The 16,141-nt window shown below is 36.4% G+C and overlaps 1 protein-coding gene across 2 annotated transcripts in view; it reads right to left on the bottom strand.

Annotated features, from left to right (window-relative positions):
- ADAMTS6 (ADAM metallopeptidase with thrombospondin type 1 motif 6) overlaps positions 1–16,141 on the bottom strand; it is a 346,891-nt gene that overhangs the window by 67,727 nt on the left and 263,023 nt on the right. For both annotated transcript variants that reach the window (XM_033179691.1, XM_033179690.1), the window contains 3 exons: positions 4,071–4,204; positions 2,905–3,028; positions 2,301–2,381 (listed from right to left, as the gene is read on the bottom strand). In XM_033179691.1, the coding sequence (XP_033035582.1) occupies positions 2,301–2,381; positions 2,905–3,028; positions 4,071–4,204 (339 nt within the window). The remainder of the gene's footprint in view (positions 1–2,300; positions 2,382–2,904; positions 3,029–4,070; positions 4,205–16,141) is intronic.

Raw genomic sequence — 16,141 nt, forward strand, 5'->3', positions numbered from 1 at the left:
TTCTCCACAATTTAATCTATAGATTCCATATACTCTCTTTTTGTATAAAAAGACTTGTCTCAATTGACAAGTTCATGCTAATATGTATATAGAAATACAAAGGACCTAGAAAAGCAAAATAATTTTGAGAAAGAGCACACTCAAGGACTAATGCTTCTGGATTTTGAGACCCACTGGGAAGTTCGATTACTCAATACAGTGTGGTGCTGGTTTAAGAACAGAAACCTAGATCAATGGGTGAGAAGAGAAATAGACTCATCCATGTATGCTTAATTGATCTCTCACAAATGTATCCGGGTAATTCAATGGAAGAAGTGATAGTCTTTTCAACAAACAGTGTTACAGCAATTGAATATTCATATGAAAAAATGGAATCAACCCTTACTTTATACCTTATATAAAAATTAACTTAAAATGACTACATGTGTTTGTTTTCAATTTTATTTTTGAATTTCATGCATCTTACATTTCTTATCATAGTTTCAAGTCTTAAGTTCATTACTCTAAGTGTTAAATCAAAGGACAGGGTGATACTCAAGTAAATAAATAATTGTTCTTCCCCAAATAGATTTGCCTGGTTGTCTCTCCCCCTCACAGGTATCAGTCGTAGTATGCACAATACACGTCTTTAATGACTGTATTTTGTATTTGTATTTTACATTTAATGAATATATTTTATATTTTGTAGACCATATATTTACACATAAAAATAAAAACTATAGCTTCTTAAATATTGAAAACTACCTTTTCAATCTTGGAGCAGGCAAAATGTCTAAGATAGGACATGAAAGCACAAACCATTAAAAAATTAATAAATTGAATTTCATCAAAATTAAAAGACACTTCAAAAAATGAAGAAGCAAGCAGAAACTAGGAGAAAATATCCATAAAATATATCTGACAAAGACTTCTATCCAGAATATATAAAGAACTCATAACTCAAAAAAAGGAAAAAAAAAAGTTTAAATGGGTAAAATATTTGTGTAGACACTTCACTAAAAAAAAATCCATATGGGTAAGATTAAAAAGACTGACAATACCAAGTACTGACAAGGATGTAGAGCAGCTGGAACTCTTCTGTGTTACTGAAGAAATATAAAATAATACATCCATTTTGGGAAACATTTTCATACTTTCTTTTTTTCCAGCTTTGTTGAGGTATAACTCACAAATAAAATATTGTAAGTTTAAGGTGTGCAATGTGATGATTTGATATACATAAACACTGTGAAATGAATACCACAATCAAGCTAATTTACATATCCATAACTTCCTACAGTCGCCTTTTTTGTATGTGGTGACAATAAGATCTATTCTCTTAACAAATTTCAAGTATACAATACGTTTTATTAACTTTTAAGTATATTAAGTATATTAGATATGCAGAACTTATTCCTCTTATAACTGAAAGTTTGTACTCTTTGACCAACATCTTCCCATTCCACCTCCTCCCTGCCCCCTCGTAAATACCCTTACACTCTCTGTTTGACCTTTTTAGAATCCACATGTAAGTGAGATCATGCAGTATTTGCCTTTCTGTGTCTGGCTTATTTAGCTTAGCATGATGTCCTCCAGGTTCATCCATACTGTTGCAAATGAAAAGTTTCCTTGTTTTTTTTAAGGCTGAATAATATTCTATTGCATACAGATAAAACAAGTTTTTGTATCCATTCATCTGTTGACAGATATTTATGTTGCTTCCATATCTTAGCTATTGTGAATAATGCTGTAATGATCATGTGAGTGTGGATATCTCTTTGAGATAGTGGTTTATTTTATTTTACTTACTTTTTTGAGACAGAGTCTCGCTTAGTCGCCCAGGCTGGAGTGCAGTGGCGCGATCTCGGCTCACTGCAAGCTGCGCCTCCCGGGTTCACGCCATTCTCCTGCCTCAGCCCCCCAAGTAGCTGGGACTACAGGCGCCTGCCACCACGCTCGGCTAATTTTTTTGTATTTTTAGTAGAGACGGGGTTTCACCGTGTTAGCTAGGATGGTCTCGCTCTCCTGACCTCGTGATCCACCCGCCTCGGCCTCCCAAAGTGCTGGGATTACAGGCATGAGCCACCACGCCTGGCCTGATTTTTTTTTTTTTACATATAAAATAACCCAGTGAAGAGTAAGCTATAAATTGTAATTTTTCTCTTTAGCATTGTACATCTGGTCCTATAAAACTTGGAGCTTACTTCATTTTTAGCATGAAAGTGGTCTACCTCAAAGCAGCATGCATTTTCCTTCATGATACGGTGCTATTTTTCCTCATTAACTAAAATCTAGCAAACTAACATACCAGTCTAACATACCAATATAGTTCTTTGACATGGCAACTTCTCTGACTTCGATGTGAACAGAGCCTCTTGGTATCTGCACCACTTCCATGTAGCCTGGAACACAGAAGACAGCCAGTATTAAGCAGCCTTGGTCAGGAAATGAGAATTTGGTAACCATTCAATACTAATAGTTTCCTTATTATTCCATTCTTTCTTTGACTTTGCATTTTATGAGTTATGAAATATGGGCAAATTACCCTTTGGGTTCATGAACACATTTTAGAGAAACAGTATTTAACAGTCTTTTTCTCTAAAATCATCTCAAGATATTTTAAAAGCCTCAACACGTATAATAATGGTTCCTTTTCTTCCTCAGCACATGCCCCTCATATCAATGCTCTGTGAGAAAGTACACCTTAAAGAAACATGGCTAAATGAAGTTAAGTAGGGAGAATATTTCCTTAAAATATCTTACATGAAGCCACGTTTGACACTAAAATGACTGAAAGCAATTTGGGGAAGAAAACATTGTCTCCCTAAATAAAGAAATCTGAAAAAAGGGGGTAGAGGAAACCAAGGGTTTTGGCTCCTCCAAGTACACCAGAGGTGTGAGGAAGAGTTCTCTCTACATACTCACCTCCCCTGGGCAGTGAATCATTGAAGAACCCTTCAATGGCATCACATGTGCTTCCGTCCCCTCCACAGACTCGACATCTATCTTCCCTAGCGTCAGATCCCAAAATATTATCACAACCTACGTGCTGAAAACACAGAGGAATATTCAGTGTGTCAAGAGAGAAATTCTTGGAATCATAACCAATCAAATACATATAACTTATTTATTTGCTTGTTTTTCCAGTAAAGAAAATAAAAATAAGGTAATCCATGAATAAAAACCATACTTGGGTCTTTGTTATTTGAAAAACTTGGATACTGCCACAAAAATGACTTTTTCTTCAAGAAAATAAAGTACCCCTTGCCCACAGATACATAAACACACACAAATATCATACACAAACTGAATCATTATCAGATATATTTGTAGACAAGTAGCCAGAAGGATAGCAACTTTTCCAAGAAATTATGAGACTATGTAAAATGGTGCTTTTTATCTCATCTTTCTCAGTTTGAAGCACTTAATTTGTGCTTCTCTTTAAAGTAAAACAAAAACAGACAAGTAAAAAAATTTATGAAAATAGTGGTTTTTGTGGCTTTTCTTATTATGACACAATCATACACAGATCTAGGAAAGTAGCATGGATTTGCTCCTACAATTCCCAACTAGTCTGACTAATTCCCTAAAGCAAATGCTTTAATAAGATAAAGATTAACTCCACAATGAAAACCACTGTAAATGCTTCAAAAGGAGATAAAGTAGGAGGAGCATTACTGTTTCACACCTCGAGGAAAATTTATGCTATGAAATTTATCAAATAATCTTCCAAAAGAACATATGGTAGGCATATGAATAAGAGCTGAATCCTCATTCTCTCTCTTTTTCTATCATTTTGTTTGTAAACAGAACAGAAGAATAACGGAAATTAAAATACAAAATATTTTCATATTTCTGGCAATCACTGTAAAAATAACTAGAATACCAGAATAAAGCACATTTGTATGGTGCTTGAATATGAATGGGTCATTTTACCTTTATATATTTTATTATTCTTAATGGGAATTGAATTTCTCTAAAATGTGGCACTCTTTTTTTTAACAAAATTAAACATAGTATTAAATAGGAGTTAATGAGAAAAAGACTAAAGTCTCAAAAACCCCAACAGAAAGGAGTAAAATCTGAGCAACCTTGCATTCTCCATTGATGCAGATATCCAGTGAATCCGCATTGCACTGGGTCCCATCGATCACTGCAGGAGCACGTTCAGTGTAGAAATTATAACCTTCAGCCAAGCAGTTTAATGCACAAGGTTTTACCCCACCTGGACAAATATAGTAGAAGATAAATAAGTGGAGTGGTTGTCCTAATGAACAGTGATTCAGTATTATCCATAGCAAATTTATAATTCACGTAGACATCATTCCCTGCTTACATGCCTGATTGTGTAGGTTTCTTTCCTCCTTTTCTAAAATTTCACCTTTAATTGGTTGTGCAACTTAAAGGGGACTTAACCAGCAGTTTCCAGGTTTAAAAGTTTCAGGTATTTCCATTATATATTTATAATATAATTATATATTTATAATGTATTTTATATTTCTATGTTCCATTATATATTTATAATTTAGGTAAAAAGGGATTATAGTGAAGGTAATTGAATGTTTTTTAAAAAAATAAATGAAAGAAAAACAATTTTTTTTGAGATGGAGTCTCACTCTGTCGCCCAGCCTGGAGTGCAATGGCGCCATCTCGGCTCACTGCAACCTCTGCCTCCTGAATTCAAGAGATTCTCCTGCCTCAGCCTCCTGAGTAGCTGGGATTACAGGCGCCTGCCACTATGCCCATCTAATTTTTGTATTTTTAGTAGAGACAGGGTTTCACCATATTAGTCAGGCTGACCTTGAACTCCTAACGTCAGGTGATCCACCTGCTTCAGCCTCCCAAAGTGCTGGAATTATACAGGCGTGAGCCACTGTACCGGCCAAGAAAAACAATTTTTTTAAAAAACCTAAGAAAATAAACTTTAAGGATGCTTGCAAAAAGAACCTTGTTTAACAAATAGAAGTTTCTGCTACATATGTTACTGAAGCTGATACAAAAACTCTACTACATCAAGCAAGGATGTGGTAGTTATAAAATAAAATAAAACTAAATTTGTACCTGCCTTAAACATATCATAGTCTGTGAACCTGGATTTAGCATGGATATAAATTTTTATGATTAGCAAATCAAAACTAAAATTAACTATAATTTTAAATTTGAATAATTCTTATCAAATTAATCAAAGATAAATATAAAATATAGTATTACATTTGAATAATTAAAACACGAATTTTCTTTGTGAATAAATACATATAGTAACTTGAACATTTTCATTTTGTCATTGAAATTTGTGTTAAGGCTGAAGTTAAAAATAGGCTTAAGTAATAGAAATTTTAAAAACAGAGTACATATCGTAACTACAGTATATTGGAAAAATAGCAATAAATGTGGAGTTATTGTATTAAAAGCAGCACATGATAAAGCTACTATTTTGCAAAAATGTAATTATTGACTTAATCATGACTTAAAACATTTTCTTTTGTACCTTTATTTCATCACTTTGACCATATCTAATTATGCTGCTAAAATTTCTCTTTGAAATAAAGACTACTTCTAATAAAGGAAATAAAGCAGAAAGATGAAATGACGTGCCTGCATCTCAGTGAAGTTCTTAGAAATCATGTTTCTGCAGGTTGACGGTAAGTAAAGAAAAAAAAATAGACTGGGTGGTAGAGTCAATGATAAATTAGAGAGAGCATATTCCAATAAAGGAGATCACTGCTACAGTTGAATATTGTTCAACCGTACAGTTGAATGTTGTTATGCAAGAAGATAGTCCAATATTGTCAGTCTGTTTTTTCAAGAAGAGATGAAAACTTAAGTTTTTTTCCCATCTAAACTCTTCTTGTTTTTAAATGTAGCAACTGATCCAAAGTTTAGTTAAAAAAAACATACTGTGGGAGGCTAAAATATGTATGCAGATAAAAACTGGTCCCTAAATTGCCAACTTACAACCTCTGGCCTGAGTCTATGTTTTCTTCCATTTTCAATGTTTCTAGGCTATAGAGCTTCTATCTAACTTATAATGTGATTTTTAGCCTTAGGTTAATGATTAATGATTAATTTTGCCATACTGAGCATAGAAATAACAAGTAATAAATAAAATAATTTCTTCCCAAACTGATAACAAAACTACTTATATTTATTTTTATATGATTCTTATGAACTAAATTACTCTAAATGTCCATGAATCTTAACAGAAATTTCTTCATTATTACCTAATACAGTTCTTCTCTCATTTTTTTATCGTAATGCTTTGGAATTTAATATAGCATTTTATGCATTAGGCTTTTAAAAGAGAAGCTGAGTCTTCTGTTTATTCAATTTTACCATTAATTATGTAAGGTAATATTTGATAGGCAGGACATATAAATACTATGGTTATAATCCTTAACCCACTATACTATGTGATGAAAATGGGAATAAGTTTCTTGTTTACTGCTGAAGATGCGTTCAGCTTCTTCTGATATAATGAGCTTTCAGAAAAGGTACTAGAGTGACATCAGCAAGATGGTGCAAGAGGAGCTTTCTATTGTCATCTTCCTGCAAAAGGATCAATTTTGACAGCTACTTATAGACAAGTGTACTTTTATGGGACTCCAGCAGAAAAGTTCCAGCACGCCATTGGAGAAAAAAAAATCCCCAAACAGACAAATTGAAGAGGTTTAAGACCAGTTTCACTTCACCTGTATCACACCTCCCTCAAGGCAGCACAGCTCAGTGAAAAGAGAGACTCCCTGCCACCCTCCCCAGCCTGTGATTCTCCCACAGGTGAAAGTGAGAGTACAGAGAGTAAGCACCAAGCTCCCCTAGCTGTATGGGACACTGCCTAAGAGTCCTACTGTTTCCTTGCCTCATTCAGAATACTGAGGTGATCAGCATGGCTAAGTGGTTGGAAGAGCCTGGGAGTAGAGACGAGAGGCCATAGGCCCAAGTAACCACTCCACGGACTCTGTTGGGAAGCCAACTCATGAGCCATTTGAGATGTTTTGCCTATGGGTCACCCCACAACGAGCCAACAGTTGTGTCAAAAACTCTGCATGCCCCATCCTCTCCCAACTGCTATATGCCAGCTGCCCAAGCATGCTCCCATGGATGAAAGTGTAAGCATTTTATGCAGAGAGCCACCACAACTTTGCAGGATTGGGAGAAGTCACGACTTGAGTATTTAGGAAACCACCCTAGAAAAAACAAACAGGAGGCTCTCAGCACCTGGTTCAGCTGTGTGGAATCCAGAGAGGGATGGATACATTCTTAAGAATTCCTCCCCAAGACAGAATAAGAGGTGTGGAGTAGGCACATCCATAGAAAAGGTCTGAGAGAGCCTCAGAATCTTTAACTGGGCTGTATGGTGAAGACATTTTTCTCTGGCAGCCAATCAGTAAAGACTGCATTCTCCAAATGCAAAGACAGCAACACAATACTTCAAGGAACCAGAAGAAAAATCAAGAAAACATGATACCACCAAGAAACATAGTAATATTCCAATAACCAACCCCAAAGACATGGAGATCAATGAATGGCATGAAAAACAATTCAAAATAATTGTTTTAAGGAAGGTGAGGGAACTATAAGAGAACACACACAACTTAATGAAATCAGAAAAAACAATACATGAACAAAGTGAGAAGTTCAATAAAGAGACAGAAATCATTAATCAAAACAGATTCTGGAGATGAAGAAAACAATGAATAAAATGAAAAAATGCAATAGAGAGCATCAACAGCAGACTTGATCCAGCAGAGGAAAGAATCTATGAACTTGAAGAGGGGTCATTTAAAAATCTCCAGTCAGAGGAAAAAGAATAAAAAGGATTTATGGGACATCACCAAGATAACTACATTTTCACATTATAGGAATCTTACATGGAAAAGAAAGTAGAATAGGCTTATTTAAAGAAATAATGGCTGAAAACTCCCCAAATCTAGAGAGCAATATGGACATTCAAATACATGAAGCTCAAAGATCTCTAATAAGGCTCAACCCAATGAAGACTTCACATACACATTATAATTAAACTGTCAAAAATTAAGGACAAAGAATTTTGAAGGCAAGAGAAAAAAGATTCATAACATACAAGGGAATGCCATAGGTCTATCAGCAGATTTCTCAGCAGAATCCCTGCAGGCCAGAAGAGGCTGATAGCTACACTAATTTGTGAATGGACTACAATATAAAAAGATAAGACTATAACATCAAAAATACAAAATAGAAGAGTAAAAGTGTCAAATTTTTGTATATGATTGAAGGTAAATTGTTAACAGCTTAAAACAGACTATTGTAACTATAGATTTTTATATAAGCCTCATTGTAATCACAAAGGAAAATACTTATAGCAGATATATATATATCTGCTATATATATATATATGAAATCAAAGCACACTACTACAGAAAATAATCAAATTACAAAGGAAGACAGCCAGAGGAAAATAAAGAAACAAAAAAGTCTATAAAACTGCCAGAAACAATTGACAAGATATAAATAGTAATTATTGAAACATAATTACTTTAAATGTAAATGGATTAAATTCTATAATGAAAAACAAAATGAATTTTTTTTTAAAAAAACAAGACAACTCTATATTGCCTACAAGTGACTCACTTCAGATTAATAACACACATAGACTAAAAGTGAAGTGATGGGAAAATATATTCCATGGAAACAGAAACCAAAACAGAGCTGGGAGAGCTATACTTTTATCAGGCAAAATAGGCTATTAGTCAAAAACTGTAACAAGAGACAAAGTCACTATATAATGATAAAGGAGTCAATTCATAAATTCAGTACAATTTACCATTCTAAATATGCACCCAACATTGGAGTACCTAAATATATAATGCAATATTAAAATACAATGAGAGAAATAGACAACAATTCAATAGGAAGATACTTCAGTAGTCTACTTTCAACAATGGATAGATCATCCAGACAGGATCCCAATAAGAAAAAGATGCACCTGAATTATACTTTAAAGCAAATAGAATTAATAGACATACAAAAAATTCCATCCAGAAGCATCAAAATATACTGTTTTTTCAAGCCCACACAGAAAATTTTCCAGGAGACATATATGTTAGGCTACAAAACAAGTCTTAACAAATTTAAGATTGAAATCATATCAAGCATTTTTCTGACCACAATGGTATAAAACTAGAAATCAGTTACAAAAAGGAAATGGAAAAATTCACAAATATGTGGAAATTAAAGAACATGCTCCTGAACAATCAATGGGCCAAAGAAGAAATAAAAAAGTAAATTTAAAAGTATCTTATGACAAGCAGCTGGGTGTGGTGGCTCACACCTGTAATCCCAGCACTTTGGGAGGCCGAGGTAGGTGGATCCCTTGAGGTCAGGAGTTTGAGACCAGCCAGGTCAACATGTTGAAACCTAGTCTCTACTAAAACTGTAAAAAGTTAGCCAGTCATGGTGCTACACAGCTGTAATCCCAGGTACTCGGTAGGCTGAGGCAGGAGAATCACGTGACCCTGGGAAGCAGAGGTTGCAGTCAGCCAAGATTGCACCACTGCCCTCCAGCCTGGATGACTAAATGAGATTCTGTCTCAAAAACAAACAAACAACAACAACAAAAAACAAAACCAAAACAAACAAACAAAAAACCTCATGACAAGTAAAAACAGAAACACAACATTCCAAAACTTATGAGATGCTGCAAACGCACTTCAAGGAGAAAAGCTTATAGCAATAAATGTCTAACATGAAAAAAGGAGAAAGATTTCAAACAAACAACTTAACTTTACATCTCAAGGAACTAGAAAAGGAAGAATAAACTAACCCCAAAGTTAGAAGAAGGAACAAAATAACAAAGCTCAGGGCAGAAATAAATAGAGAAAAGAAAACGAATTGAAAAGATAAACAAAACTGAGTTGGTTTTTTTGAAGATAAACAAAATTGAACTATCTTTAGCTACACTAAGAGAGAAAGAGAAAAACCTCAAATAAAAATCAGAAATGAAAGAGGAGACATTACAACGGACACCACAGAAATGCAAAGGACCATGAGACTACTATGGACACTTATATGTCAACAATTTAAACTAGAAGAAATGAATAAAGTTCTAGAGACATACAACAAAGACTGAATCATGAAGTCTGAATAGAAAATCTGAGCAGAACAATAATAAGAAGAGAGGTTGAAACACTAAAAAAAAAAAAAAAAACCTCTCATCAAATAAAAGTGCAATATTATACTTCACCAGTGAATTATACCAAACATTCAAAGAAGAATTAATACCAATTTTTCTCACACTCTTTCAAAAACATTGCAGAGAAGGGAATACTCCAAATGCATTTTATGAGGGCAGCATTACCCTGATAACAAGCCGGACAATGATACTTACAGAAAAGAAAATTACAGGCCAATATCCCTGATGAACATGGATGTAAAAGTTTTTGACAAAATACTAGCAAATTAAATTAAATAGCAAATTAAAAGGATCATTCAACATGATCAAGTAGGGTTTATCCTGAGGATGCAAGGACGATTCAACATACACAAATCAGGCACTGTAATACACCATGTTAATGAAACGAAGGAGAAAATCCAAACGATCATCACAATAGATGCAAAAATAGCATCTGACAAAATTCAATATTTTTTCATTATAAAAATTAAGGATAGAAAGAATATACCTCAACACAATAAATGTCCTATATGACAAGCCCACAGCTAACATTGTACTCAGTGATGAAAGGCTGACATTTTTTCCTCTAAGATCAGGAACAAGGTAACAATGCCCATTCTCACTACTTCCATTCAACATAGTACTGAAGTCTTAGTCTGAGCAAGTAAGCAAGAAAAAGAAATAAAAGGCATGCAAGACGGAATGGAAGAAGAAAAATTGTCTCTGTTTGCTGACAACATATTCTTATACATAGAAAACCCTACAGGCTCCACCAAAAGCTGTTAGAACTAATACCAAAATTCAGTAAATACAGATACTAAAATCAACAAACAAAAATCAGTCCATTTCTATAGGCTAACAATGAATTACATAAGACAGAAATTAAGAAAACAATCTTATTTATAATAGCATCAAAAATAGGTATAACACTGATAAAAAAATTGAAGAACACACAAATAATGGAAAGATGTCATGTGTTCACGGATTGGAAAGATCAATATTGTCAAAATGTCCATACTTCCCAAAGTGATCTATGGATTCAATGCAATCTCTATCAAAATTCCAATGATATTTTTCATAAAAATAGAAAAAACATCCTAAAATTAATATGAAACTAAAAAGACTCCAGATAGCCACAGCAATCTTAAACAAGAACAACAAAGCTAAAGGCATCACACTTGCTGATTTTGAACTATATTACTAACCAGTAGCAATCAGAACAGTATAGTATTTTATTAAAACAGATAAGTAGAGCAATGGAACAAATTTATTAAGCCTAAAAATAAGCCCATGCATATATAGTCAACTAATCTTTGACAAAGGTACCAAGAAAATAGAGTAAGAAGAGGATAGTCTCTTCAATAAGTGCTGTTGGGGAAAATAGATGTTCACATGCAAAACAAAAAAAAAAAAAAAGAAAGAAAGAAAAAGAAATTGGATGTTTATACCATACACAAAAATCAACTGAAATGGGATTAAAGAATTCAACATAAGACTACTAGAAGAAAACATAAGGGCAAAGCTCCAGCACAATGGTCTTGGCAATGATTTCTTGGATATGACACCAAAAGCACAGACAACAAATGCCAAAATAAACAAGCAGGGCTATGTCAAACTAAAAAGTTTCTGCACAGCAAAGGAAACGATCAATAAAATGAAAAGGCAATCCACAGAATAGGAGAAAATACCCAAAACATATAAGGAACTCATACAACTCACTAGTTTAAATAAAACAACTAATTAAAAAATAGGTAAAGAATGTGAATAGACATTTTTTTCCCAAAGAAGAGACACAAATGGCCAACAGGTATATGAAAAGGTGTACAAAATCACTAATCATAAGGGAAATGCAAATAAAAACCACCATGAGATATTACCTCACACATATTAGGATGGCTAGTACAAAAAAGTCACAAGATAATAAGTATAGGTAAGGATGTGGAGAAAAGAAAACTCTTATATACATTATTGGTAGGAATGTAAACTAGCAGTGCCATTATGGAAAACAGTATGCAGGCTTCTCCAAAAATTAAAAATAGAATAACCATATGATCCAGCAATCCCACTTCTGGGTATATATCCAAAGGAAATGAAATCACTATCTTGAAGAGATACCTACACTCCCATATTCATTGAAGCATTATTCACAATAGTCAAGATATGGAAATAACCCAAGTGTCTGTCAACAGATGAATGGATAAGAAAATTGTTTTATACAGATATATAGAATGAAATATTCCATCTTAAATGAGAAAGAAATAAAGAAATGCTGGGGCACATCATACTAAGAGAAATAAGTCAGATACAAATACTATATGATCTCACTTATATGTGGAATCTCACAGAGAGAAGGGTGTTTATCAGGGATTGGGTGGAAATAGGGAGATGTTGCTCACAGGGTACAAGCTTTGAGTTATAAGAGGGATCAGTTCTAGAGATCTAATATAGTATAGTTAAGAATAATGTATAGTATATTTTAAATTTGTTGAGAGTAGATCTTAGGTATTCTCATCATACACAGAAAAAAGGTAACTATGAGAGGTGATGGATACATTAATTAGCTTAATTATGGTAATCATTTCACAGTATATATGTATATCAAAACATTACATTATACACCTTAACTATATACAATTTTTATTTGTCAATTATATGTCAGCGAAACTGAGGAAAAAAAGGTAAGGCTGTTGTGATGGTTAATACTGAGTGTCAATTTGATTGGATTGAAGGATACAAAGTACAGATCCTGGGTGTGTCTGTGAGGGTATTACCAGAGGAGACTAACATTTGAGTTAGTGGGCTGGGAAAGGCAGACCCACCCTTAATCTGGGTGGGCACAATCTAATCAGCTGCTAGCTAGGCTAGAATATAAGCAGGCAGAAAAATGTGAAAAGAGAGACTGGCCTAGCGTCCCAGCCTACATCTTTCTCCCATGCTGGATGCTTCCTGCCCTCGAACATTTGACTCCAAGCTCTTCAATTTTGAAACTCAGACTGGCTCTCTTTGCTCCTCAGCCTATAGATGGCCTATTGTGGGACCCTGTGATTGTGTGAGCTAATACTTAATAAACTCCCCTTTATATATATTCCATCAGTTCTGTCCCTCTAGAGTACCCTGACTAAGGCCGGGCGCGGTGGCTCAAGCCTGTAATCCCAGAATTTGGGAGGCCGAGACGGGCGGATCACGAGGTCAGGAGATCGAGACCATCTTGGCTAACTCAGTGAAACCCCATCTCTACTAAAAAATACAAAAAAAAAAAAAAACCAAAAAACACTAGCCGGGCGAGGTGGCGGGCGCCTGTAGTTCCAGCTACTCAGGAGGCTGAGGCAGGAGAATGGCGTAAACCCGGGAGGCGGAGCTTGCAGTGAGCTGAGATCCGGCCACTGCACTCCAGCCTGGGCCACAGAGGGAAGCTCCGTCTCAAAAAAAAAAAAAAAAGAGAACCCTGCCTAATACAGTTGTTAATTCCAGAAAGGAATTAAAATGATTTTCTAAATGAAAGGTCATATTAACCAATTACCTTAAGTTAACGCTTAGTATGAATTTAGGATTAATTCACTATGCATGAAATTATGTAGATGGTAATTATTAAGTCTGTAAATTATTTCAGACACTTCTCCTATACTATGGCAAAACAATCTCAAAGGTATACGCACCTAATAAAAAAGATTCAAATACATGAAGCAAAATCTTAAAAATGAAAGCAAAGCCGTATAATAGCTGGAGATTTTAACACACCACTCTCAATAATTGATAGAATGAGGGTAGAAAAAAATCAGAAAGAATATAAAAGATTGAACAACATTCTCAACCAAGTTGATCTCATAGATATCTAGAGAACACTATATAGCCAATAACAGAAGAAAACATTACTTTCCAAGTATACATAGAACATTCACCAAGAAAAGAGTATTCTCTAATCTTTTTTCTTTCTTTTTTCTAAGATAGGTTCTTACTCTACAGTGGTGTGATCATAGCTCACTGTAGCCTCCACCTCTTGAGCTCAAGGATCCTCCCACCTCAATCTCCTCAGTAGCTGAGACTACAGGCATGTACCACTGTACCCAACTAATTTTTTATTTTTTGTATGGACAAGGTCTCACTATGTTGCCCAGGATGGTCTCCAACTCCTGGGCTCAGGAAATCCTCCCACCTTGGTCTCCCAAAGTGCTGAGATTACAGGCATGATCCACCACACCTGGCCTATTCTCTAATCTTAATGAAATTAAGGCTTGGGAAAGAGGGGCGGAGCAAGATGGCCGAATAGGAACAGCTCCAGTCTCCAACTCCCAGCGCGAGCGACACAGAAGACTGGTGATTTCTGCATTTTCAACTGAGGTACTGGGGTCATCTCTCTAGGGAGTGCCGGACAATCGGTGCGGGGCAGCTGCTGCAGCCTGACCAGCGTGAGCTGAAGCAGGGCGAGGCATCGCCTCACCTGGAAGCGCAAGGGGGAAGGAAATCCCTTTTCCTAGCCAGGGGAACTGAGACACACAACACCTGGAAAATCGGGTAACTCCCACCCCAATACTGCGCTTTAAGGAAACAGGCACACCAGGAGAATATATCCCACACCTGGCCGGAGGGTCCCACGCCCACGGAGCCTCCCTCACTGCTAACACAGCCGTCTGCGGCGATCTATCCGCAAGGCAGCAGCGAGGCTGGGGGAGGGGCGCCCGCCATTGCTGAGGCTTAAGTAGGTAAACAAAGCCGCTGGGAAGCTCGAACTGGGTGGAGTTCACAGCAGCTCAAGGAAGCCTGCCTGTCTCTGTAGACTCTACCTCTGTGGACAGCGCACAGCTGCAGTCCATTAGGGGAAAGAGCGGGGCCGCTGCAGACCCGAACGACTCTGTCTGACAGCTTTGGGGAGAGCCGTGGATCTCCTAACGCGGAGGTTGAGATCTGAGAACGGACAGACTGCCTGCTCAGGTGGGTCCCTGACCCCTGAGTAGCCTAGCTGGGAGACATCCCCACTAGGGGCAGTCTGATACCCCATACCTCACAGGGTGGCATCACCCCTGAGAGGAAACTTCCAAAGAAAGAATCAGACAGGTACACTCGCTGTTCAGCAATATTCTGTCTTCAGCAACCTCTGCTGCTGATACCCAGGCAAACAGGGTCTGGAGTGGACCTCAAGCAATCTCTAACAGACCAACAGACAGTCCTTCTGACTGTCAGACGGAAAACTATCAAACAGGAAGGACACCTATACCAAAACCCCATCAGTACGTCACCATCATCAAAGTCCAGAGACAGATAAAACCACAAAGATGGGGAAGAAGCAGGGCAGAAAAGCTGGAAATTCAAAAAATAAGAGCGCATCTCCCCCTGCAAAGGAGCGCAGCCCATCGCCAGCAACGGATCAAAGCTGGTCAGAGAATGACTTTGACGAGATGAGAGAAGAAGGCTTCAGTCCATCAAACCTCTCAGAGCTAAAGGAGGAATTACGTACCCAGCGCAAAGAAACTAAAAATCTTGAAAAAAAAGTGGAAGAATTGACAGCTAGACTAATTAATGCAGAGAAGATCATAAACGAATGACAGAGATGAAAACCATGACACGAGAAATACGTGACAAATGCACAAGCTTCGGTAACCGACTCGATCAACTGGAAGAAAGAGTATCAGCGATTGAGGATCAAATGAATGAAATGAAGCGAGAAGAGAAACCAAAAGAAAAAAGAAGAAAAAGAAATGAACAAAGCCTGCAAGAAGTATGGGATTATGTAAAAAGACCAAATCTACGTCTGATTGGGGTGCCTGAAAGTGAGGGGGAAAATGGAACCAAGTTGAAAACACTCTTCAGGATATCATCCAGGAGAACTTCCCCAACCTAGTAGGGCAGGCCAACATTCAAATTCAGGAAATACAGAGAACGCCACAAAGATACTCCTCCAGAAGAGCAACTCCAAGACACATAATTGCCAGATTCACCAAAGTTGAAATGAAGGAAAAAATCTTAAGGGCAGCCAGAGAGAAAGGTCGGGTTACCCACAAAGGGAAGCCCATCAGAATA

This window comes from Trachypithecus francoisi, unplaced genomic scaffold (genome assembly GCF_009764315.1).
Source record: "Trachypithecus francoisi isolate TF-2019V2 unplaced genomic scaffold, Tfra_2.0 Lachesis_group2, whole genome shotgun sequence".
In the NCBI taxonomy this organism is placed as follows: domain Eukaryota; kingdom Metazoa; phylum Chordata; class Mammalia; order Primates; family Cercopithecidae; genus Trachypithecus; species Trachypithecus francoisi.